The sequence below is a fragment of the Ranitomeya variabilis genome, chromosome 4 (assembly GCF_051348905.1).
Source record: "Ranitomeya variabilis isolate aRanVar5 chromosome 4, aRanVar5.hap1, whole genome shotgun sequence".
Classification (NCBI taxonomy): Eukaryota; Metazoa; Chordata; class Amphibia; order Anura; family Dendrobatidae; genus Ranitomeya; species Ranitomeya variabilis.
The window spans coordinates 752254533-752281191 of record NC_135235.1 but is presented as its reverse complement, the minus strand read 5'-3'; the positions used below and the strand labels follow the sequence as shown (position 1 = coordinate 752281191).

Genomic DNA, 26659 nt, shown 5'->3' with positions numbered 1-26659 from the left:
CAACATCAGCACCCTTCTTAGTCAAATCGGTCAATGGCTTAGCAATATCCGAAAAACCAGCAATAAATCGACGATAAAAGTTAGCAAAGCCCAAAAATTTCTGAAGACTCTTAAGAGAAGAGGGCTGCGTCCAATCACAAATAGCTTGAACCTTGACAGGATCCATTTCAATGGAAGAGGGAGAAAAAATATATCCCAAAAAGGAAATCCTCTGTACCCCAAAAACACACTTAGAACCCTTCACACACAAAGAATTAAACCGCAAAACCTGGAAAACCCTCCTGACTTGCTGGACATGAGAGTCCCAGTCATCCGAAAAAATCAGAATATCATCCAGATACACAATCATAAATTTATCCAAATAATCGCGAAAAATATCATGCATAAAGGACTGGAAAACTGACGGAGCATTTGAAAGACCAAAAGGCATCACTAAATACTCAAAGTGGCCCTCGGGCGTATTAAATGCGGTTTTCCACTCATCCCCCTGCCTGATTCGCACCAAATTATACGCCCCACGAAGGTCAATCTTAGAGAACCACTTGGCCCCCTTTATGCGAGCAAACAAATCAGTCAGCAACGGCAATGGGTATTGATATTTTACAGTGATTTTATTCAAAAGCCGATAATCGATACATGGTCTCAAAGAGCCGTCTTTTTTTGACACAAAGAAAAAACCGGCTCCTAAGGGAGATGACGATGGACGAATATGTCCCTTTTCCAAGGACTCCTTTATATATTCTCGCATAGCAGCATGTTCAGGCACAGACAGATTAAATAAACGACCCTTTGGGTATTTACTACCCGGGATTAAATCTATGGCACAATCGCACTCTCGGTGCGGAGGTAATGAACCAAGCTTGGATTCTTCAAAGACGTCACGATAGTCAGACAGGAACTCAGGAATTTCAGAGGGAATAGATGATGAAATGGAAACCACAGGTACATCCCCATGAGCCCCCTTACATCCCCAGCTCAACACAGACATAGCTCTCCAGTCGAGGACTGGGTTGTGAGATTGCAGCCAAGGCAATCCTAGCACCAAATCATCATGTAGATTATACAGCACCAGAAAGCGAATAATCTCCTGGTGATCCGGATTAATACGCATAGTTACTTGTGGCCAGTATTGTGGTTTATTATTAGCCAATGGGGTGGAGTCAATCCCCTTCAGAGGAATAAGAGTCTCCAAAGGCTCTAAATCATACCCACAGCGTTTGGCAAAGGACCAATCCATAAGAGTCAAAGCGGCGCCAGAGTCGACATAGGCGTCCGTGGTAATAGATGACAAAGAGCAAATCAGGGTCACAGATAGAATAAACTTAGACGGTAAGGTGCAAATGGAAACAGATTTATCAAGCTTTTTAGTGCGCTTAGAGCATGCTGATATAACATGAGTAGAATCACCACAATAGAAACACAACCCTTTTTTCCGTCTAAAATTCTGCCGCTCGCTTCGGGACAGAATTCTATCACACTGCATACTCTCTGGCGACTTCTCAGTGGACACCGCCAGATGGTGCACTGGTTTGCGCTCCCGCAAACGCCTATCGATCTGAATAGCCATTGTCATGGACTCATTCAGACCCGCAGGCACAGGGAACCCCACCATAACATCCTTAATGGCATCAGAGAGACCCTCTCTGAAAGTCGCCGCCAGGGCGCACTCATTCCACTGAGTAAGCACAGACCATTTACGGAATCTTTGACAGTAAATTTCCGCTTCATCTTGCCCCTGAGATAGGGACATCAAAGTTTTTTCCGCCTGAAGCTCCAAATGAGGTTCGTCATAAAGCAACCCCAAGGCCAGAAAAAACGCATCCACATTGAGCAACGCAGGATCCCCTGGTGTCAATGAAAAAGCCCAGTCTTGAGGGTCGCCCCGGAGCAAGGAAATCACAATCCTGACCTGCTGTGCAGGGTCTCCGGCAGAGCGAAATTTCAGGGACAAAAATAATTTGCAATTATTTCGAAAATTCTGAAACCCAGATCTATTCCCCGAGAAAAATTCCGGCAAAGGAATTCTCGGCTCAGATACAGGTGCATGACAAACAAAGTCTTGCAAATTTTGTACCTTCGTGGCGAGATTATTCAAACCTGCAGTTACACTCTGAAGATCCATTACAAACAGGTGGACACAGAGCCATTCAAAGATTAGAAGGAGAAAAAAAAAAAAAAATTCTCAGCAGACTTCTTATTTCTCTCCTTTCTCAGCCAAGGATTTTAACCCTTTAGTGGCCGGTCAAACTGTCATGTTCTCAATGGCAAGAGAACATAGCATCAGCATATATAGGAACTAGCTCTTGGAAGATGGGAACTGAGCTGACCATGAACTAAACCTAACGCACAACTAGCAGTGGCCGGGTAGCATGCCTACATTGATTCTAGATGCCCAGCACCAGCCGGAGGACTAAATAATGCTAGCAGAGGAAAATATTAGTCCTAGCTCACCTCTAGAGAAATACCCCGAAAGGAGACAGAGGCCCCCCACATGTATTGGCGGTGAATTAAGATGAAATAACAAACGTAGTATGAAAATAGGTTTAGCAAATTTGAGGTCCACTTACTACATAGCAGAAGACAGAAAGGACACTTTCATGGTCAGCTGAAAACCCTATCAAAACACCATCCAGAAATTACTTTAAAACTCTGGCATTAACTCATAACACCAGAGTGGCAATTCCTGTTCACAAGAGCTTTCCAGACACAGTAACGAAACTACAGCTGTGAACTGGAACAAAAATGCAAAAACAAACATGGACAAGAGTCCAACTTATCTAGTAGTTGTCTAGGAGCAGGAGCAAGCACAGAGAGGCTTCTGATAACATTGTTGACCGGCAAGCAACTAACAGAGCAGCAAGGTTATATAACGACTCCCACATCTTGATGGGAACAGGTGAACAGAGAAGATGAAAACACCAGTTCAATTCCACCAGTAGCCACCGGGGGAGCCCAGAATCCAAATTCACAACAGAGAGCATCATGTGACACTCCCTCTCCCATCACTCCCCCTCTGCCTCTGAGTCAGCGTGTGCCAGCAGGGGAGCTGATGATATGCGGAGATGCTGTGCACTGCAGAAGCTAGAGCAGCAGGGGAACGAGGAGGAGAGGTAAGTATTGTGTGTGTGTGTGTCTGCAGAATACTGTGTGTGGAATGACTGTACTATACTGTGTGTTTGTCTGCTGCACAATACTGTGAGTGTGTGGGGGCTGCACTGGGCTCCACTGTACTGTGTGTGGGGGGACTGCACTATGCTGTGTTGTGTGTGTCTGCTGCACCATACTATGTGTGGGGGCTGCACTATACTGTGTGTGTAGGGGGGCTGCACTACACTGTGTGTGGGGGCTGCACTATACTGTGTGAGGGGACTGCACTATACTGTGTGTGGGGGGGGCTGCATTACATTGTGTGTGGGGCTGCACTATGCTGTGTGGGGGGCTGCATTATACTGTGTGTAGGAGGGCTGCGTCATACTGTGGGGGGCTCCACTATGCTGTATATATGGGGGCTGCAGTACACTGTGTGTGGGGGCTGCACAATACTGTGTGGGGGCCTGCACTATACTGTGTGTGGGGACTACATCATACTGTATATACTATATGTATTATACTGTGTGTGTTTGCTGCATGATACTGTGAGTGTGTGGGGGCTGCACTGTTCTCAACTGTACTGTGTGTGGGGGGACTGCACTATACTGTGTGAGGGGACTGCACTATACTGTGTGTGTGGGGGGCTGCATTACACTGTGTGGGGGCTGCACTATACTGTGTGGGGGGACTGCACTATACTGTGTGTGGGGCTGCATTATACTGTGTGTAGGAGGGCTGCATCATACTGTGTGGGTGGCTGCACTATACTGTGTATATGAGGGGCTGCATTACACTGTGTGTGGGGGCTGCACTATACTGTGTGTGGAGGCTGCATTATACTGTGTGTAGGAGGGCTGCATCATACTGTCTGGGGGGGCTGCACTATACTGTGTATATGAGGGGCTGCAAGGGCTGAATTACACTGTGTGTGGGGGCTGCACTATACTGTGTGGGGGGACTGCATTATACTGTGTGTAGGAGGGCTGCATCATACTGTGTGGGGGGCTGCACTATACTGTGTATATGGGGGGCTGCAGTACACTGTGTGTGGGGGCTGCACTATACTGCGTGGGGGGCCTGCACTATACTGTGTGTAGGGGGCTACATCATACTGTATATACTATATGTACTATATGGGACCTGCATTATACTGTATCGAGGACTCTCTGTACCTATCATTCTTCCTCAGCCGGAGTAAGGGCAGGTGCACACGGCCAGTAAACGATGCGGATTGGACTCTGCGTACTTGTGCAGCATCCAGATGTTACAGCGTAGTGGATGGGATTTCAAGAAATGCCATGCCCAATATGCGGGCACAGACACCCGCGGCTCACCCGCGGGGATGAACATGCGGCGCGTCTCTTCAGACCGCAGCATGTCTATTAATCTTGCGGAGACGCCAGCCTCCGCAGGATAGATGGAGACCCAGTGGTTCGTTGTTCTACACAGTGTTTTTTATGTTTTTTCTTCTTACTTTTTGAGCTTTTGGGGCGTCATTGATAGAAATGCTGTTGTTCTAGGTTTCCTATAATAGAAAGTCAGATGGTGTAAGCGCCCATCCCCCACACCTATACTTCATGAATAGATTTCTGTAATGTATGAAGACACCGCGAAACACATTACCATGGCCGACTACACACCGCCGTGACTGCGCGACACAACGCCAGCAGCTCGCACTTCACCATCATTTTATGGAAATTATTGGCACTCGATCATTCTGATTTAATGGTCCCCAATATCGTTCTATCTTTTATGTTTTAAAGGGGCGGCACGTCTATAGTAGCAGCAAAAACAACGCTAAATAAACTATTACAATATATTTTTTAAGCCTCCAGTAAAATGTATATAGAAATATACTAAATCGAAAAAAATACAAATATATTATATATTTTTTTTTTTATACCCATTTTTATAATTCATAATTTTTTTTATTTTTGTCTGTTTTACCACTTATTTTTATGGGTTAACCTTTTATGGGTTAGCCTTTTTTTACAATTTATAGTTTTTTAAATTTATTTATTTTTGTCCTTTTTATCATTCATTATTGATTTCTTAGCCTTTCTATAGTTTATCTTTTATCTTTTAATATAACTTAGTTTATTCATAAGTTATAATGTATTTTTAGTCCATATTGTAATTATGTTTTTACAAAATGTTTTTCATTATTTTTTTGTTATTATTTTTATCTTATATTATTTTTTTCAACTTATCTTTCTTTTCTTTTTTTTTTGTGTGTGTTCAGGGGAAAAAATTAGTTTAATAATGTGGAGTTGCTGACTCGCTGAGTTTCTCCATTTAGTGACTATGCCTCACTGGCTCCAGCATCTAATATATAAATGCTGCTTGCCTGAAGTCATTATCATATAGAAGATCAAATATATTCTATTTTTTTTTAAACCATTATTATTGTTTTTTACATTTATTATATATTATTTTATTATACAGTATTAAAATGTATTATAATATTTATTATGTTATATAATATATATATTATTAATTATATCTTATTGTATACTTTATTATTAAAATATATGTACTATATGTTGTAAGAATATATAACTTACTCTATTATATTTTACTATTATCTATTGTATTATTTACTATACCGGTATCATTATATTCATTACATATTATTTATGATTTAATTCTATTAGACGTTATTTATTATATTATTTATTATTTATCATATTATATTTTTTATTAGTTAAGATATTTTTTATATACCGGTATTATATTATATATGATTTATTATATCATTTTATTAGATGTTATTTATTATATTATTTATACTATTATATTTATTATTAAGTAATATGTTATATTATATCCAATGAAAACCCAAAAGTCATTATCTCAGTAAATTAGAATACTTTATAACACCAGCTTGAAAAATGATTGTAAAATCCAAAATGTTGGCCTACTGAAATGTATGTTCAGTAAATGCACTCAGTACTTGGTCGGGCTCCTTGTGCATCAATTACATCAATTACTGCATCAATGCGGCGTGGCATGGAGGCGATCAGCCTGTGGCGCTGCTGAGGGGCTATGGAAGCCCAGGTTGCTTTGACACGTGAAATATATCACTCTGTGTAATGGCTCTATAGAATATAGGAGTTTCACGTTTTGTTTTGTATTGAAGAACTGAAATAAATTAACTTTTTGATGATATTCTAATTTTGTGAGATGCACCTGTATATTATATACTTTTTTTAGGTGTTACCATGATTTATTATATTATTTATTATATTTATTATTAAATAATGTATTTTTCATATACCGGTATTATATTAGATTCATTATATATTATTTATTATAGAATTTTATTAGACGTTATTTATTATATAATTTATTACATTATATTTATTATTAAGTCTTATATTTTTAATATACCGGTATTATATTTTATTTGTTATATATTAATTATATAACTTTATTAGATGTTACTATTATTTAATATATTATTTATTATGTGATTCTGTTTAGACTACAGAAAAGTAAAGCAACATTGTAAATTCTATCATTCCTGACATCGTCGTCCTGCACAACAGCACATACATCTGGGCATGTAGAGCACATACATCTGGGAATGTAGAGCACATACATCTGGGAATGTAGAGCACATACATCTGGGAATGTAGAGCACATACATGTGGGAATGTAGAGCACATACATGTGGGAATGTAGAGCACATACATGTGGGAATGTAGAGCACATACATCTGGGAATGTAGAGCACATACATCTGGGAATGTAGAGCACATACATGTGGGAATGTAGAGCACATACATGTGGGAATGTAGAGCACATACATGTGGGAATGTAGAGCACATACATCTGGGAATGTAGAGCACATACATCTGGGAATGTAGAGCACATACATCTGGGAATGTAGAGCACATACATCTGGGAATGTGTAGAGTACATACATCTGGGAATGTGTAGAGCACATACATCTGGGAATGTAGAGCACATACATGTGGGAATGTAGAGCACATACATCTGGGAATGTGTAGAGCACATACATCTGGGAATGTGTAGAGCACATACATCTGGGAATGTGTAGAGCACATACATCTGGGAATGTGTAGAGCACATACATGTGGGAATGTGTAGAGCACATACATCTGGGAATGTGTAGAGCACATACATCTGGGAATGTGTAGAGCACATACATCTGGGAATGTAGAGCACATACATGTGGGAATGTGTAGAGCACATACATCTGGGAATGTGTAGAGCACATACATCTGGGAATGTAGAGCACATACATGTGGGAATGTGTAGAGCACATACATCTGGGAATGTGTAGAGCACATACATCTGGGAATGCGTAGAGCACATACATCTGGGAATGCGTAGAGCACATACATCTGGGAATGCGTAGAGCACATACATCTGGGAATGCGTAGAGCACATACATCTGGGAATGCGTAGAGCACATACATCTGGGAATGTAGAGCACATACATCTGGGAATGTGTAGAGCACATACATCTGGGAATGTGTAGTGCACATACATCTGGGAATGTGTAGAGCACATACATCTGGGAATGTGTAGAGCACATACATCTGGGAATGTGTAGAGCACATACATCTGGGAATGTGTAGAGTACATACATCTGGGAATGTGTAGAGCACATACATCTGGGAATGTGTAGAGCACATACATCTGGGAATGTGTAGAGCACATACATCTGGGAATGTGTAGAGCACATACATCTGGGAATGTGTAGAGCACATACATCTGGGAATGTGTAGAGCACATACATCTGGGAATGTGTAGAGCACATACATGTGGGAATGTAGAGCACATACATCTGGGAATGTGTAGAGCACATACATCTGGGAATGTGTAGAGCACATACATCTGGGAATGTGTAGAGCACATACATCTGGGAATGTAGAGCACATACATGTGGGAATGCGTAGAGCACATACATCTGGGAATGCGTAGAGCACATACATCTGGGAATGTAGAGCACATACATCTGGGAATGTGTAGTGCACATACATCTGGGAATGTGTAGAGCACATACATCTGGGAATGTGTAGAGCACATACATCTGGGAATGTGTAGAGCACATACATGTGGGAATGTAGAGCACATACATCTGGGAATGTGTAGAGCACATACATCTGGGAATGTGTAGAGCACATACATCTGGGAATGTAGAGCACATACATCTGGGAATGTAGAGCACATACATCTGGGAATGTGTAGAGCACATACATCTGGGAATGTGTAGAGCACATACATCTGGGAATGTGTAGAGCACATACAGCTGGGAATGTGTAGAGCACATACATCTGGGAATGTAGAGCACATACATCTGGGAATGTGTAGTGCACATACATCTGGGAATGTGTAGAGCACATACATCTGGGAATGTGTAGAGCACATACATGTGGGAATGTAGAGCACATACATGTGGGAATGTAGAGCACATACATGTGGGAATGTGTAGAGCACATACATGTGGGAATGTGTAGAGCACATACATCTGGGAATGTGTAGAGCACATACATGTGGGAATGTAGAGCACATACATGTGGGAATGTAGAGCACATACATGTGGGAATGTAGAGCACATACATCTGGGAATGCGTAGAGCACATACATCTGGGAATGTGTAGAGCACATACATCTGGGAATGTGTAGAGCACATACATCTGGGAATGTGTAGAGCACATACATCTGGAAATGTGTAGAGCACATACATGTGGGAATGTAGAGCACATACATCTGGGAATGTAGAGCACATACATCTGGGCATGTGTAGAGCACATACATCTGGGAATGTAGAGCACATACATCTGGGAATGCATAGAGCACATACATCTGGGAATGTGTAGAGCACATACATCTGGGAATGTGTAGAGCACATACATCTGGGAATGTGTAGAGCACATACATCTGGGAATGTGTAGAGCACATACATCTGGGAATGTGTAGAGCACATACATCTGGGAATGTAGAGCACATACATCTGGGAATGTGTAGAGCACATACATCTGGGAATGTAGAGCACATACATCTGGGAATGTAGAGCACATACATCTGGGAATGTGTAGAGCACATACATCTGGGAATGTGTAGAGCACATACATCTGGGAATGTGTAGAGCACATACATCTGGGAATGTGTAGAGCACATACATCTGGGAATGTGTAGAGCACATACATCTGGGAATGTGTAGAGCACATACATCTGGGAATGTACAGCACATACATCTGGGAATGTAGCACGATCCCTAAAGGTGTGAAATGTCAGAAATGAAAAACTGGCATCTTCTCTAGCCGAGAAATCCAGTCTGAAATGCCAAAAAAATTTGGCTTGCTTCAAGCCACCAGTAGGAAAATATTTCCTGCCAAAACATGAGCCTGGTCCTTGAAGAATGAGGACTTTCAGGGGAAGCCCTACCATCATTCTTCTTGAGTTGGTGGCATCACTCCACAAGTTCACTAGTGCAGGTATAGAGGCTTTATTCCACCTATTTGGGTCACTGATGGTCTGTTTTACAGAAGGACCATCTCACCAATGACGTTGGGTTTGAAGCTGGGTAACATCCTCAACACTATCTTATCCGTAAAAAGAAAAGTAGAGTTCTTTGGCCTTCAACGTTTGTACGTTTGTAGCTCACTTTCCCTCTCCGATGAGACAATTGCTACTAAAAAGAACTTATTCTCCGAGAAGAACAAATCTGCTTCTTGACGAGGCTCGGAAGGATGTTCACAAAATTTTCTCAAAACCAGTGGTCAATCCAACTTTGAGGAAACACCAACGTTTTTGAATAGCCAGTAGAAAACTTTTTATCATCGAAACAAGATATTACAAAGCCAACGGTCAGGGCTAAGATTTGTTCTCTGATAGTACCATGTTCTAGTTTCTCTTGAAGTCCAAATAGAGATGGAGGATACCTGCCATTTATGGGACATTTTCCAGTAGTTTTCTCTAGTCACATAATTTCCATAAGTTAAACAGCTTGCTCGTTTTTGACTCCTCTCGTGTGTTCGGAAAGGTGGGGACTTCTTAGTTCGGTAAGCCTGGATTCCTCACTAAGGGTCCATGAATTTTCATGGTGTTGGATGGACCCCATCGCTCCTCTCAGAAATATAATTTAAGGCAGTATACAACAAGCATTCTAATAGCCTCCAAAGAAAACTCTACCAAACCCAACTCTGATCCCAAGAAGCTAATAAAGATGGCAACAATGACAAGTAACCGTCCTAAGCTACCAATGTCAGCCAATAACCGGTCTTTTGGTAGAAACCGTTAAAATCCCCAGAGAAGAATGAACAGTCGCAGCTCTCCACCGGGGTGTGATGTAAATGTGGTTTATTCACCCATGTCAAGACGCTCCTGTCCTATCACAGATCTTCTCAGTGAAGAGATGAGATTTCTTCTTTCTTTTCTAATAAATAGTTAAAAAAATTGATCTAAGGCATTATTAATAATCAGCACTTTATGGGTCATATGGTGACATCTATGCAGTAGAGGCTAAGCCTGCCCATTCTTCTTGGTGGTCATGCCCAATGGCTGGTAATGCTAAGCTGATGGGTCCTGTATCTACTCCTGACCTCAACCCTAATGATAATGAGATGACCCTGCTGACCCCGCCCTCTAATGACAATGAGATGACTCTGCTGACCCCGCCCACTAATTACAATGAGAAGACCGTGCTGACCCCTCACTCTAATGATAATGAAGTGACTCTGCTGACCCCACCCACTAATTATAATGAGATTACCCTGCTGACCCTGAGCCCTATTGATAATGAGATGAATCTGCTGAACCCACCCTCTAATGATGAGATGACTCTGCTGACCCCACCCTCTACTGATAATGAGATTACTCTGCTGATCCCACCCTCTCCTGATAATGAGATGACCCTGCTGACCCCGCCCTCTGATAATGAGATGACTGCTGACCTCACCCACTACTGATAATGAGATTACTCTTCTGACCCCTCCCTGTACTGACAATGAGATGACTCTACTGACCCCTCCCTCTAATGATAATGAGATGACCCTGCTGAATCCGCCCTCCTATGATAATGAGATGACTCTGCTGACCCCGCCCTTTAATGACAATGAGAATACTGCTGACCCTTCTCTCTAATGATAATGAGATGACTGCTGACTCCTGCTTCTGATAATGAGATGATAGCTGACCTCACCCTCTAATGATAATGAGATGACTGCTGACCCCGCCCTCCAATCATAATGAGATGACCCTGCTGACCCCGCCCTTTAATGATAATGAGATGACTGCTGACCCCACCCTCTAATGATAATGAGATGACCAGAAGCCTATTGTAGGCCTCCAAGCATTGCTATGGATATCCAGTAATGGACACTTCTTCTCAATTTGTCCATCTAAGGTTCTCAGCGCTCCAGAGATTCCGTGTGGTGGAGTTTCCTTCAGATTCCGCAGCTCAGGATCCGGAGTTCTTATCTTGTGTTATTGCCTGAAGTCCCCACGCAGTGATGGTTGAGGGGATTTATGAGTCCATATAATAATTGCCCATCAGCACCAGCGGAGAGGAGACTGTGAGGAGTCAGTGATAAGGAGGATGATATTACCGGAGCTTTATGGCCCCTCAGTATCCAGAAATCATAATAACTGGAGACGCCGGAGACTCCGAGAAGATTACACTGAGAAACAGAACAAACCCTTAGAGGCAGTCGCGTTATCACTTCTCTTTTCTCTGTATTTTCTTCACCCTCTTCCTCCTCCTCTATGGCAAACTGTCTTCTTTTTATTACTTTCTTCCTTCTCTGCAAATTCTTCTTAATCTTTCTCTATTCCCTTCTGCTCTTTTTTTATTCTCATTTATCCATTCTCGTCTTTTCTTTCCTTTTTTTCTCATCTTCTATATCCTCTATTTCTGTTTCCACCCATTTCTCATCTTCCACCTATTTCTGATTTGTATTACCCCTTCAATTCTTCTTGTTTTCCTTCTTTTTTTCTTCCTACTATTTTTTCCTTCTTTTTTCTCCTCTACTTCCTTCTCTTCTTCTCCTTCTTTTTTTCTCTTTGTCTTTTGACTAAGCTTTCTTCTTTTTCTTCTGCTTCCTCTTTCTTCTGTACTTCCTCCTTCACTTTTACTTCACTTTCTTCTGAGATTCGATTCTTCTTCCTTTCTTCGTACTTATACTCATCATCATCCATTTCTTCTTTTTTTACCCTTTTCTTCTCATTTTATAATTTATGCTCTTTCTTCTTCGCACTCATTTTCTATACATTTTAATTCATTTCATCTTTTGTCATCTTCCGCTTCTTCCTTCTCTTCCTCTTCTCCCTCTACTTTTATCCTTTCCTTGTTTTCTTCCGGTATATTCTTTACATGAATTCCTTAGCATTTTTTCTCATTTAGCTTGTCTTGTCTTTGTTCTTCAGATTCTTCTCTTTCTACTATTTTTGCTTTTCTGTTTTCCTTCTTGTTGTGTCTCCTCATCTTCTTACACCTTTCCTTTCCATTTCTATTGTCACCTTTGACATTGCCTTCTATTCATTTTGTCAGTTCATCTCCATTTTTTCTTCCTCTTCTTCCTGTTATTTTTCCTTCACCTTTTCTTCTTCCTTCTCTTTTTGGTCTACCTTTTCTTATGTTCCTCATCGTCTTCTTTCTTCATTCCTCCCACTTCTCTTCCAATTCTTCCTCTTCTCTTCACACCATTTCTCATCATCTTCTTTCTTTTTCCATTTTCTTATTTTTCTTCTTTCTTCCCTCCCTCCTCTTCTTCCCCGCCCCCTCTTCCTTCTTTTTTTCCTCGTTCTTCTCTTTTTCCTTTACTTTATTTTTCTCATTTAAATGTAGATTTGTCTCTTACTTCAGACTGATTATTTCTCTACCATGTTGTCCTCTTTTTTTTTACCTTTTATTTCCTCTTCTCTGTTTTCTTTATTCTTTCTCTTTCTCTACTTACTTCCTTATTTTATTCCTCAACCTCTTCCTCTTTCTTATCTTCTACCCACTTCTCGTCATCTTTATTCTTGTTTTTGTCTTCTTCTTTTTCCTCCTCTTCTTCCTTTAATCTCCATCCTTCTCCTCATTGTTTCTTATTGTTCTCCATCTTCCTTTTTCTCCCCATCTTCCTCCTTCTCCTCCACTTCCTACACCTCTTACTTTTCTTTCTCATTTTGTCTTTTCCCTTTCCTTTTGTTTTTAGCATTTTTACGTTTATTTGTGTCCTCTTCTCCTTTTCTCACGTGACTTCAGATTTGTCTTTTTCTCAGACTATTACTTCTCTACCATTTTTCTCCATTTTTTTCTGTTCAGCTCCTCCTATCCTTCTTACTTACAGGGGTTGTCCACTACTCAGACGACCAATTCTCAATCACCATTTTTCTAAACGCAAAACAAGGCTGTTACTATTTTTCGTGAGGTAGTACAGTGATTGAGAAAGGGTTGTCCGAGTAGTGGACAGCTCCTTTAAGTTGTCTAAGTCCATTAGCCCATCTCCATTGTCTTCTACTTCTACTTCACCACTTTCATGTTTTTCCTCTTCTCATTTCTCCTTCCTCTTTTCCTCATTTTAAATCTTGTTCCTTTTCTTCGATTTCTTTTATATTCACCTCCTTTGCTCCTCATTAATATTTTTTTCTCATCTTTTCACTTCTTTCCTTTTTTCTTTTCAGTCTTTTCTACTTATTCCCTTATTCTTTTCTCTGCTTTTCTTTTTCTACCCTTCTCTTACATCTCATACATATTTTCTTTCTTTTTATTCTTTGCTCCTTCTCCTGATTTTTTCCCTTCTACACCTCCTCCTCCTCTTTTTTACCTCTTCTTCATCCTTACTTCTTCCTCTTTCCCTTTCCCATCCAATTTTTCTTCTTCCATGTCTTCCCTTCTCCTCCACTTCTTAATCTTCTTCCCTTCTCCTCCTCTTCTTCTTTCTCTTCCTCCGCTTTCCTTGTTTTCCTTATTATCTTCACCTTCTTTTCATGTATCCTTTTCCTCCTTCTTTCCCTTCTCTTTCTCTCCTTCCTTCTCTTTCTCTTCTTCCTTTTCTTCCTCTTTTTTCCTTTCTTTTTCTTTCTCTACTTTCTTTTTTATTTTTATTTTCTCCTTTCTCTTCCTTCTCCTCCACGTCTTACTTCACTTCCTCTTCTTTCCTTTCTCTTCCTCTTCTTTCCCTTCTCTTCCTCGTCTTCATTCTCTATTTCCTCTTCTTTCCATTCTCTTCCTCTTCTCTTCTTCCCTTTACTCCTCTTCTTTCCCTTCTCTTCCTCTTCTTCCATTTCTTCCTCCTTCTCTTTTTACTCCTTTCTCTTCTTTCTTATCTTCATCTTCTTTCCTTTCTCATACTTTTCATTTGTTTCCTCTTCTTTCCTTTATCTTGCTGTTCTTTCACTTCTTTTCCTCTTCTTCCTTTTCCTTCTTTTTTCCTTCTCTTTCTCCTCTTCCTCCTCTTCTTCCTTCTTTTCCTCTTCTTTCACTTCTCTTCCTCTTCCTGTTCTTTCACTTATATTCCTCTTCTCTTTTTCCTTTCCCATCTCTCACTCTTCATCCTTCTTTTCTTACTCTTCTTTCCTTCTTCTTCCTCCTTCTTTCCTTCACTGTCTCTTTTTCCTTCTCTTTCTCTTCTTTTCTTCCTCTTCTACTTCTTTCACTTCTCTTCCTGTTCTACCTTCTTTTCCTCTTCTTTTCTTCTCCTTATATTCTTCATGCTCCTCCTCTTCCTCTTCTTTCCTTCTCCTCCTCTTCTATCTCATCTTCTTTCCTTTCTGTACCTCTTATTCCTTCACTTCATCTTCTTCCCTTTGTTCCTTCTCTTCTTCCGTTTTTCTCTTCTTTTCCTTTTCTTCCTCTTCTTCCTTTTTTTCCTCTTCTTAACTTCTCTTACTCTCTTTTCCTTTCTCTTCCTCTTCTTATCTTCTCCTTCTCTTCTTCATTCTCCTACATTCCTCTTCTTTCCTTCTCCTCTTCTTTCTTCTCTTCCACTTCTTCCCTTCTTCCCTTCTTCTCTTTTATATTCTCTTCCTCTTCTGTCTTTCTCTTTCTTGTCTTCCTTCTTTCCTCTTCTTTCCCACTCTTCTTCTTTCTTCTCTTCTTTCTTTTCATCTTTCCTTCTCTTTTTCTTCTTTCTTCTATTTTTTTCTTCCTTCTCTTCCTCTTTTTTCCTTCTCTTCCTTTTTTCCTTCTTTTTTCTTTCTTTCTTTCTCTTCTCCATTCTTTCCCTCTCTTCCTCTTCTTTCCATCTTTTCTTCTTTCTTCTTTTCTTTGTTGCTTCTCTTTCTCTTCTTCCTTGTCTTCCTCTTCTTTCCTTCTTGTCCTCGTCTTTTCTTTCCTTCTCTTCCTCTTCTTTATGTCTCTTTATCCTTTCTTCTCTTCCTCTTTTTTCCTTCTCTGTATCGTCTTCATTCTCTTCCTCCTCTTTCCCTCTCTTTCTCCTGTTCCTTCTTTGTTTTCTTTACTTCTCTTTCTATTCTTCCTTCTCTTCATCTTCTTTCCTTCTCCAGTTTTTCATTCTCTTTCTCTTCTTTCTCCTTTCCTCTTCTTTCCCTCTCTTCCTTTTCTCGCCTTCTCGTCTTTCTTCTCTTCTTTTTACTTCTCTGTATCTTATTCCTTCTCTTCCTCCTCTTTCCTTCTCTTTCTCCTGTTCCTTCTCTTTTTTTCTTTACTTCGCCTCCTGTTTTTCTTTCTCTTCCTCCACTTTCCTTTCTTCTTCTTCATCCTTTCCTCTTCTTTTCCTCTTTTCCTCTTCTTACCCTCTCTTCCTCTTCTTTCCTTTTCCTCGTTTTCCTTCTCTTTCTCTTCTTTCCTTCTCTTCCTCCTTTATCCTTCTCTTCCTTCTTTCTTTTTTCCTTCTCTTTCTCTTCTTCCGCCTTTCCCATTCTTTCCCTCTCTTCCTCTTCTTTCCTTCTCGTCTTTCTTCTCTTCTTTTTCCTTCTCTGTATCTTATAATTTCTCTTCTTCTCTTCTTCCTCTTTCCTTTTCCAACTCTTCTTCCTTCTCTTCCTCTTCTTTTCTTCTCTTCCTCCTCTTTCCTTCTCATCCTGTTTTTCTTTCTCCTCTTTCCTTCTTTTTCTTCTTCCTTTCCTCTTCTTTTCCTTTCCTTCTCTTCTTCATTCTCTTCCTCTTCTTTCCCTCTCTTCCTATTCTTTCCCTCTCCTCATCTTTCTTCTCATCCTCTTTTTTTCCTTGTCTTTATCTTCTTTCTTCTCATTCTCTTTTTTTATTCTCTTCCCTTTTTCTTTCTCTTTTTCCTCCTTTTCTCTTCCTCCCTTCCTTGTCTTCCCCTCTCTTCCTCTTTTTTCCTTCTCCTCATCTTTCTTCTCTTCTTCTTTTTTCCTTCTCTGTATCTTATCCCTTCTTCCTCTCTTCCTCCTCTTTCCTTCTCTTCTTTCCTTCTCCATCTCTTCTTCCTTCTCTTCCTCTTCTTTCCTTCTCTTCCTCCTCTTTCATTCTCATCCTGTTTTCTTCCTCCTTTCCTCTTCTTTCCCTTTCCTTCTCTTCTTCTTTCCCTCTCTTCCTCCTCTTTCCTTCTCTTTTTTCCTTCTCTTCCTTTTCTTTCCTTCTCTTCCCCCTCTTTCATTCTCTTCCTCCTCTTTCCTTTTCCTCCTGCTTTTCTTTCTCCTCTTTCTCTTCTTTCTCCTTTCCTCTTCTTTCTTTTCTTCCTCTTTTTTCCTTTTCTTCCTCTTCTTTCTGTCTCTTCCTCTTTCCTTCTCTTCCTCCTCTTTCTTTCTTTTTCTCCTCTTCCATCTTTTCTCTTCTTTCTTTTCTTTTTTTCCTTCTCTTCCTCCTCTTTCTGTCTCTTCCTTTTCTTTCCTTCTCCTTGTCTTTTTTCTTTTCCTCTTCCTTCCTTCTCTTCCTTTCCCTTCCTTCTCTTCCTCCTCTTTCCTGCTCCTTCTCTTCTGTCCTTTATTACACAAGTCCTCACAATTTATTGGACCCTTCCGTATTATGGCGTCACTAGTGTCCTTCCTTTTGCAGCATCTTAGCTTACAGCACATGATGACATCATTGTTGCTGATGCTTCGTGTTCTCTTCTCTTCCAGGAGTTTACTGTAATGGGACATTCGATAAGTTCGCGTGTTGGCCGTCGTCTTCCCCGGGGAACGTGTCTGTGCCGTGTCCGTGGTACCTGCCGATGACACCAGAAGGTAACGAGGAGGAAGCAGCCCCTCCTGTTATGTGTCTGGTCACAGCAATCAGACAGGTTCACAGGCTGTAGAGACAGACAAGGTTCAGGCACTGTATGGCGGTGGTTATTAGGCACTGCGTGACGTTGGTTACCAGGCACTTTATGGCGGTTGTTATCAGGCACTATATGGCTGTGGTTATCAGGCACTATATGGCTGTGGTTATCAGGCACTATATGGCAGTGGTTATCAGGCACTGAATGGCAGTGGTTATCATCCACTATATGGCGGTGGTTATCAGGCACTGTATAGCAGTGGTTATCAGCAATATATGACGGTGTGATGGTGATTATCAGGCACTGTATAGCAGTGGTTATCTGGCACTATATGGTGGTGGTTTTCAGGCAGTGCGTGGCGGTGCTTATCATGCACTATATGGCGGTGGTTACCAGGCACTTTATGGTGGTGGTTATCAGGCACTATATGGCGGTGGTTACCAGGCACTTTATGGTGGTGGTTATCAGGCACTATATGACGGTGGTTACCAGGCACTTTATGGTGGTGGTTATCAGGCACTATATGGTGGTGGTTATCAGGCACTGTATGGCAGTGGTATTCAAGCACTGTATGGCGGTGGTTATCAGCACTGTATGGCGGTGTTTATCACTCACTATATGGCGGTGTTTATCACGCACTATATGGTGGTGGTTATCAGGCACTGTGTGGCGGTGGTTATTATGCACTGTATGGCGGTGGTTATCAGGCACTGTGTGGAAGTGGTTGTCACTCACTATATGGTTATCAGGCACTGTGTGGCGGTGGTTATCATACACTGTGGCGGTGGTTATCAGGCACTGTATGACGGTTATCATGCACTGTATGAGGTGGGTTATCAGGCACTATATGGCGGTGGTTATCATGCACTATGTGGCGTTGGTTATCAACACGATATTGCGGTGGTTATCAGGCACTGTATTGTGGTGGTTATCAGGCACTATATGGCTATGGTTATCAGGCACTATATGGCAGTGGTTACAGGCACTGAATGGCAGTGGTTATCATCCACTATATGGCGGTGGTTATCAGGCACTGTATTGCAGTGGTTATCAGCAATATATGACGGTGTGATGGTGATTATCAGGCACTCTGTAGCGGTGGTTATTAGGCACTGTATGGTGGTGGTAATCAGGCACTATATGGTGGTGGTTATCAGGCACTGTATGGCAGTGGTATTCAAGCACTGTATGTCGGTGGTTATGAGCACTGTATGGCGGTGTTTATCACTCACTATATGGCGGTGTTTATCACGCACTATATGGTGGTGGTTATCAGGCACTATATGGCAGTGGTTACAGGCACTGAATGGCGGTGGTTATCAGGCACTATATGGCAGTGGTTACAGGCACTGAATGGCAGTGGTTATCAGCAATATATGACGGTGTGATGGTGATTATCAGGCACTCTATAGTGGTGGTTATTATGCACTGTATGGCGGTGGTTATCAGGCACTCTATAGCGGTGGTTATTAGGCACTGTATGGCGGTAGTTATCAGGCACTATATGGTGGTGGTTATCAGGCACTGTATGGCAGTGGTATTCAAGCACTGTATGGCGGTGGTTATCACTCACTATATGGCGGTGTTTATCACGCACTATATGGTGGTGGTTATCAGGCACTGTGTGGCGGTGGTTATTATGCACTGTATGGCGGTGTTTATCACTCACTGTATAGCAGTGGTTATCTTGCACTGTGTGGAAGTGGTTATCACTCACTATATGGTTATCAGGCACTGTATCGCGGTGGTTATCATGCACTGTGTGGCGGTGGCTATCAGGCACTGTATGACGGTGGTCATCATGCACTATATCAGGTCAGTTATCAGGCACTATATGGCGGTGGTTATCATGCACTATGTGGCGTTGGTTATCAACACGATATGGCGGTTGTTATCAGACACTGTATGGCGGTAGTTATCACGCACTGTATGGCGGTGGTTATCAGGCACTGTATGGCGGTGTTTATCAGGCACAGTGTGGCGTGGGTTATTAGGCATTGTATGGCGGTGGTTATCAGGCACTGTATGGTGTGGTTATCAGGCACTGTATGGCGGTGGTTATCATGCACTGTGTGGCGGTGGTATCAGGCACTGTATGGCGGTGGTTATCAGGCACTGTATGGTGGTGGTTATCAGGCACTGTATGGCGGTGGTTATCATGCACTGTGTGGCGGTGGTATCAGGCACTGTATAGGCGGTGGTTATCAGGCACTGTATGGCGGTGGTTATCATGCATTGCGTGGCGGTGGTTATCAGGCACTGTATGGCGGTGGTTATCAGGCACTGTATGGCGCTGGTTATCATGCACTGTATGGTGGTGGTTATCATGCACTGTGTGGCGGTGGTTATCAGGCACTGTATCGCGGTAGTTATCATGCACTGCGTGGCGGTGGTAATCAGGCACTGTATGGCGGTGGTTATCAGGCACTGTATGGCGGTGGTTATCAGGCACTGTATCGTGGTGGTTATCAGGCACTGTATGGCGATGGTTATCAAGCACTGTATGGCGGTGGTTATCATGCACTGTATCGCGGTGGTTATCAGGCACTGTATCGCGGCGGTTATCAGGCACTGTATCGCGGTGGTTATCAGGCACTGTATGGCGGCGGTTATCAGGCACTGTATGGTGATGGTTATCAGGCACTGTATGGTGGTGGTTATGCACTGCGTGGCAGTGGTTATCAGGCACTGTATGGCGGTTGTTATCAGGCACTGTATGGCGGTGGTTATCATGCACTGTATCGCGGTGGTTATCATGCACTGCGTGGCGGTGGTTATCAGGCAATGTACGGCGATCGTTATCAGGCACTGTATCGCGGTGGTTATAAGGCACTGTATTGCAGTGGTTATCAGGCACTGTATCGCGGTGGTTATCAGGCACTGTATGGCGATGGTTATCAGGCACTGTATGGCGATCGTTATCAGGCACTGTATGGCGGTGGTTATCAGGCACTGTATGGCGGTGGTTATCAGGCACTGCGTGTCGGTGGTTATTATGCACTGTATCGCGGTGGTTATCAGGCACTGTATGGCAATGGTTATCAGGCACTGTATGGCAATGGTTATCAGGCACTGTATCGCGGTGGTTATCAGGCACTGTATCGCGGTGGTTATCAGGCACTGTATGGCAATGGTTATCAGGCACTGTATAGCGGTGGTTATCAGGCACTGTATCGCGGTGGTTATCAGGCACTGTATGGCGGTGGTTATCAGGCACTGTATGGCGATGGTTATCAGGCACTGTATGGTGATGGTGATCATGCACTTTATTGCGGTGGTTATCAGGCACTGTATCACGGTGGTTATCAGGCACTGTATCGCGGTGGTTATCAGGCACTGTATGGCGGCGGTTATCAGGCACTGTATGGCGATGGTTATCAAGCACTGTATGGTGGTGGTTATGCACTGCATGGCAGTGGTTATCAGGCACTGTATGGCAATTGTTATCAGGCACTGTATGGCGGTGGTTATCATGCACTGTGTGGCGGTGGTTATCAGGCACTGTATCGCGGTGGTTATCATGCACTGCGTGGCGGTGGTTATCAGGCAATGTACGGTGATGGTTATCAGGCACTGTATCGCGGTGGTTATCAGGCACTGTATCGCGGTGGTTATCAGGCACTGTATGTCGATGGTTATCAGGCACTGTATGGCGATGGTTATCAGGCACTGTATGGCGGTGGTTATCAGGCACTGTATGGCGGTGGTTATCAGGCACTGCGTGTCGGTGGTTATTATGCACTGTATCGCGGTGGTTATCAGGCACTGTATGGCAATGGTTATCAGGCACTGTATCGCGGTGGTTATCAGGCACTGTATCGCGGTGGTTATCAGGCACTGTATGGCGGCGGTTATCAGGCACTGTATGGCGATGGTTATCAGGCACTGTATGACGGTGGTTATCATGCACTGTCTGGCGGTTGTTATCAGGCACTATCGCGGTGGTTATCATGCACTGCGTGGCGGTGGTTATCATGCACTGTGTGGCAGTGGTTATCAACACTATATGACGGTGGTTATCAGGCACTGTATGACTTGGGTTATCAGGCACTATATGGCGGTTTTTATTATGCACTGTGTGGCGGTGGTTATCATCACTATATGGCGATGGTTATCAGGCTGTGCAATGTAAAAGTGAATAAATGTCACTTTTGAACATGTGATAAATCTCCCCCATGAAGTGTCATGTGAATATAGATGTTGGAGGCTGTGCGGGACCCTCGATTTTATCTAATAATGTCAGGAATTAGATTCCTTTATTTAAAGAAACCGTCCCTTTAAGTTAATGCTACCGTATGGCATCTGATCATAGGCAGAGTAATGGGGACACGGGCTCCAAAAATTGCAGAAATGTATCAGGATCCTGGCAGGAGATGGACATGACAGTTAGTGGGACCTATAGGGGGGCCATTCCAGTAGAGGGGTCTCCGGCCCAGCGCTGTTCTGAGCCCATGGGCTGTGTCGTTGCAGGCAGCACCGGCTTTTCGTACAGGTACTGCACTGAGGACGGAGTCTGGCAGACCAAGGAGAACTCTACGGATATTTGGCGGGACGACACCGAATGCTCCACCAGTAATCACTTCAAACAAAATGTGAGTCTGCCTTGTTTCTTCCACGTTTCGCTGCTAATCCCCCGGATTACATCCATTTGCCGCTTTTATGGGACCAGATTTATTCAGAACACAATGCAGTGACGTCTGGAATAATCTGACAGTGAAAATCCAGTATGGAAATGTTATTATGTTCTACTGACTGATTGATGAGGGCCTGGGACTGCTGGAGACAAGATAGGCAAGATTATATATCAAAAAGTAATCGTGTACACATTGTTATCAGAGGTTTCGCCCAATTATGGCCGGTGTCACACTAGAGAGTTGTACGGATGTATGAGAGGCGCAAAAACAGCGCATTGCACGCGGACCAATGATTCTCTATGGGGCAGCTCCTATCTGCCGTATATTTCTCGGCCGTAATTTATGGGCGTAGAAAATCTCAGCATGCTACGTTTGTCAGCGTATTGCGCAAAAAATCCGCCAATGAAAGTCTATGGGGGCGATAAAAATACGGATTACACATGGACCACCAGTGTGACTTGTGAGAAATACGCAGCGGCGTTCTATAGAAAAGCCGGTAATTCAGTGCGGTGTACAGTAAAATCACACTGACAGAATAGAATACAGTTAGTCCTCGGGTTACAACGGTCTCGAGTTACATCGTTTCGTGGTTACGACGCTTTATACGATGCCTCATTCCGACTTACGCGGTTTTGCGTCGTAAGTCGAACTACTGCAACTACGTGCAGTGTCGGAAGAATAGAGTCCAGTACTGTACACTGTACCCGGTTACATGAGGAAAACGAGTCTCCTGCAGGCCATAACACCCTAATTATGTAGGGTACTATGTTAGGATAGGTGTTTGGATAGGCTAAGTGTTTGCAGTACTGTACTGTTATTATGGTACAGTACTGTATGAACGTATGGTTCGACTTACATCGAAATTCGGTTTACGACGCCGTGTAAGAACAGATCAACGTCGTAAGTCGAGGACTACCTGTAGGTAGAATAAATGTCTACACATAGATAGGGAGATATATATATATGTCAGTGAGACACATATATATACAGTACAGACCAAAAGTTTGGACACACCGTCTCATTTAAAGATTTTTCAATATTTTCAAGACTATGAAAATTGTACATTCACACTGAAGGCATCAAAACTATGAATTAACACATGTGGAATTATATACTTAACAAAAAAGTGTGAAACAACTGAAAATATGTCTTATATTCTAGGTTCTTAAAAGTAGCCACCTTTTGCTTTGATGACTGCTTTGCACACTCTTGGCATTCTCTTGATGAGCTTTAAGAGGTAGTCACCGGGAATGGTCTTCCAACAATTTTGAAGGATTTCCCAGAGATGCTTAGCACTTGTTGGCCATTTTGCCTTCACTCTGCGGTCCAGCTCACCCCAAACCATCTCGATTGGGTTCAGGTCTGGTGACTGTGGAGGCCAGGTCATCTGGCGTAGCACCCCATCACTCTCCTTGGTCAAATAGCCCTTACACAGCCTGGAGCTGTGTTTGGGGTCACTGTCCTGTTGAAAAATAAATGATGGTCCAACTAAACGCTGTGGTAGCCATGCTGGTTCAGTATGCCTTCAATTTTGAATAAATCCCCAACAGTGTCACCAGCAAAGCACCCCCACACCATCACACCTCCTCCTCCATGCTTCACGGTGGGAACCAGGCATGTAGAATCCATCCGTTCACCTTTTCTGCGTCACACAAAGACATGGTGGTTGGAACCAAAGATCTCAAATTTGGACTCATCAGACCAAAGCACAGATTTCCACTGGTCTAATGTCCATTCCTTGTGTTCTTTACCCCAAACAAGTCTCTTCTGCTTGTTGCCTGTCCTTAGCAGTGGTTTCCTAGCAGCTATTTTACCATGAAGGCCTGCTGCACAAAGTCTCCTCTTCACAGTTGTTGTAGAGATGTGTCTGCTGCTAGAACTCTGTGTGGCATTGACCTGGTCTCTAATCTGAGCTGCTGTTAACCTGCGATTTCTGAAGCTGGTGACTCGGATAAACTTATCCTCAGAAGCAGAGGTGACTCTTGGTCTTCCTTTCCTGGGGCGGTCCTTATGTGAGCCAGTTTCTTTGTAGCGCTTGATGGTTTTTGCCACTGCACTTGGGGACACTTTCAAAGTTTTCCCAATTTTTCGGACTGACTGACCTTCATTTCTTATAGTAATGATGGCCACTCGTTTTTCTTTACTTAGCTGCTTTTTTCTTGCCATAATACAAATTCTAACAGTCTATTCAGTAGGACTATCAGCTGTGCATCCACCAGACTTCTGCACAACACAACTGATGGTCCCAACCCCATTTATAAGGCAAGAAATCCCACTTATTAAACCTGACAGGGCACACCTGTGAAGTGAAAACCATTCCCGGTGACTAGCTCTTGAAGCTCATCAAGAGAATGCCAAGAGTGTGCAAAGCAGTCATCAAAGCAAAAGGTGGCTACATTGAAGAACCTCGAATATAAGACATATTTTCAGTTGTTTCGCACTTTTTTGTTAAGTATATAATTCCACATGTGTTAATTCATAGTTTTGATGCCTTCAGTGTGAATGTACAATTTTCATAGTCATGAAAATACAGAAAAATCTTTAAATGAGAAGGTGTGTCCAAACTTTTGGTCTGCACCGCATGTGTCTCACTGACATATATATATATATATATATATATATATATATATATATATATATATGTATATATATATATATATCTATACATACCTATACTATGTGTAGACATTTATTCTATCTACCTATTCTATTCTGTCAGTGTGATTTTACTGTACACCGCACTGAATTACCGGCTTTTCTATAGAACACCGCTGCCTATTTCTCGCAAGTCACACTGATGGTCCGTGTGTAATCCGTATTTTTCTCGCCCCATAGACTTTAGTTGGTGGATTTTTGGAGGAATACGCTGACAATCGCAGCATGCTGAGATTTTCTAAGCCCGTAAAATACGGCCGAGAAATATACAGCTGATGGAAGCTGCCCCATAGACAAACATTGGTCCGTGTGCAATTCATTATTTTTGCGCCTCTCCCTTGTCCGTATTTCTCTCTAGTGTGATGCCGGCCTAATGGACCAACCTACTCTACTGCAGGAGACAAGATAGGCAGGATCCCACCACTCACAATATCAAAAGTAATCAAGTATACACATTTTTATCAGAGATTTCACCCAATTTTCACTAAAAGCTGAGCTTATACTGACTAATAGACCAACCTACGCTGCTGCTGGAGACAAGATAGGCAGGATCCCACCACTCACATTATTAAAAAGTAATCAAGTGTACACATTGTTGTCAGAGGTTTCACCCAATTATCACTAAAAGCTGGGCATATAGTGACTAATAGACCAATTTACTCTGCTGCTGGAGACAAGATAGGCAGGATCACATATAAAAAGTAATAATGTGTGCACATTCTTATCAGAGGTTTCACCTAATTATCACTAAAGTGGGCTTATACTGACTAAAGGTACCTTCACACTAAACGATTTACCAACGATCACGACCAGCGATACGACCTGGCCGTGATCGTTGGTAAGTCGTTGTGTGGTCGCTGGGGAGCTGTCACACAGACAGCTCTCTCCAGCGGCCAACGATCAGGGGAACGACTTCGGCATCGTTGAAACTGTCTTCAACGATGACGAAGACCCCCTGCAACACCCAGGTAACCAGGGTAAACATTGGGTTACTAAGCGCAGGGCCGCGCTTAGTAACCCGATATTTACCCTGGTTACCATTGTATAAGTTAAAAAAAAAAACAGTACATACTCACCTTCTGATGTCTGTCACGTCCCCCGGCGTCCACAGGGTTACGCGCTGCTGCCGAGAGCTTCCTGCACTGACTGTGTCAGCGCCAGCAGTAACAGCGGTGACGTCACCGCTGTGCTCTGCTTTACGGCTGGCGCTGACACACTCAGTGCAGGGAAGCTCTCGGCAGCAGCGCGTAACCCTGTGGACGCCAGGGGACGTGACAGACATCAGAAGGTGAGTATGTACTGTTTTTTTAACTTTTACAATGGTAACCAGGGTAAATATCGGGTTACTAAGCGCGGCCCTGCGCTTAGTAACCCGATATTTACCCTGGTTACAAGTGAACACATCGCTGGATCGGCGTCAAACACGCCGATCCAGCGATGACAGCGGGTGATCAGCGACGAAATAAAGTTCTGGACTTCTAGCTCCGACCAGCGATATCACAGCGGGATCCAGATCGCTGCTGCGTGTCAAACTCAATGATATCGCTATCCAGGACGCTGCAACGTCACGGATCGTCGTCATTCTCGTTGCAAAGTTGCTGAGTGTGAAGGTACCTTTACAGACCAACCCACTCTACTGCTGGAGACAGGATAGGCAGGATCCCACCACTCACGATATCAGAAAGTAATCTAGTATACACATTATCATCCGAGGTTTCATCCAATTATCACTAAAAAGTGGGCTTATACTGACTAATAGACCAACCTACTTTACTGCTGGAGACAAGATAGGTATGATCACATATAAAAAAGTAACCAAGTGTACACATTGTTATTAGAGGTTTCTCCCAATATCACTAAATACAAGGTTTTTAAATACTGGGATAATAAATTTTACAATAATAACTCAAATAGTGTACTGCTGGAGATGAGATAGGTAAGATATACTGTCAGAGATTTAATCCATTTATCACTAGAGGTTGTGCACTGACTGCATGTTCTGCTGGACCTGAGATAGGAAAGATCACACCACTCAAGATAATAAAAAGTAATCATGGAATATACTGTATGCTGTTAGAAGTTTCCTCCAATTGAAACCAGAAGCTGATCTTTGCACTAAGCCTATTATTCTGCTGGA

General features: G+C 42.6%; 2 protein-coding genes across 2 annotated transcripts in view; one reads left to right on the top strand and one right to left on the bottom strand.

Moving 5' to 3' along the window:
• GLP2R (glucagon like peptide 2 receptor) overlaps positions 1 to 26659 on the top strand; it is a 121968-nt gene that overhangs the window by 69585 nt on the left and 25724 nt on the right. Inside the window, exons 3-4 of the mRNA XM_077254744.1 lie at positions 17094 to 17198; positions 21704 to 21825. Of these exons, the coding sequence (XP_077110859.1) occupies positions 17094 to 17198; positions 21704 to 21825 (227 nt within the window). The remainder of the gene's footprint in view (positions 1 to 17093; positions 17199 to 21703; positions 21826 to 26659) is intronic.
• Positions 14244 to 17054, bottom strand: LOC143767109 (uncharacterized). Its single transcript, XM_077255130.1, has 2 exons — positions 16511 to 17054; positions 14244 to 14469 (listed from the first exon to the last, which is right to left on the bottom strand). The coding sequence occupies exons 1-2, from the start codon at positions 17046 to 17048 to the stop codon at positions 14378 to 14380; spliced, it is 630 nt and encodes a 209-aa protein (XP_077111245.1). The 5' UTR covers positions 17049 to 17054; the 3' UTR covers positions 14244 to 14377.

Bases quoted from the DNA above. Each gene is read 5' to 3' on its own strand.
- LOC143767109 (XM_077255130.1), bottom strand. From the start codon at position 17,048: ATGTGCTGTAAGCTAAGATGCTGCAAAAGGAAGGACACTAGTGACGCC. The intron at 14,470-16,510 runs CAGGATGAGAAT...GGAAAAAAGAAG, and splicing joins AGAGGAAAGGAGGAAGAAAA to GAAAAGGAAGAAGAGGAAAA.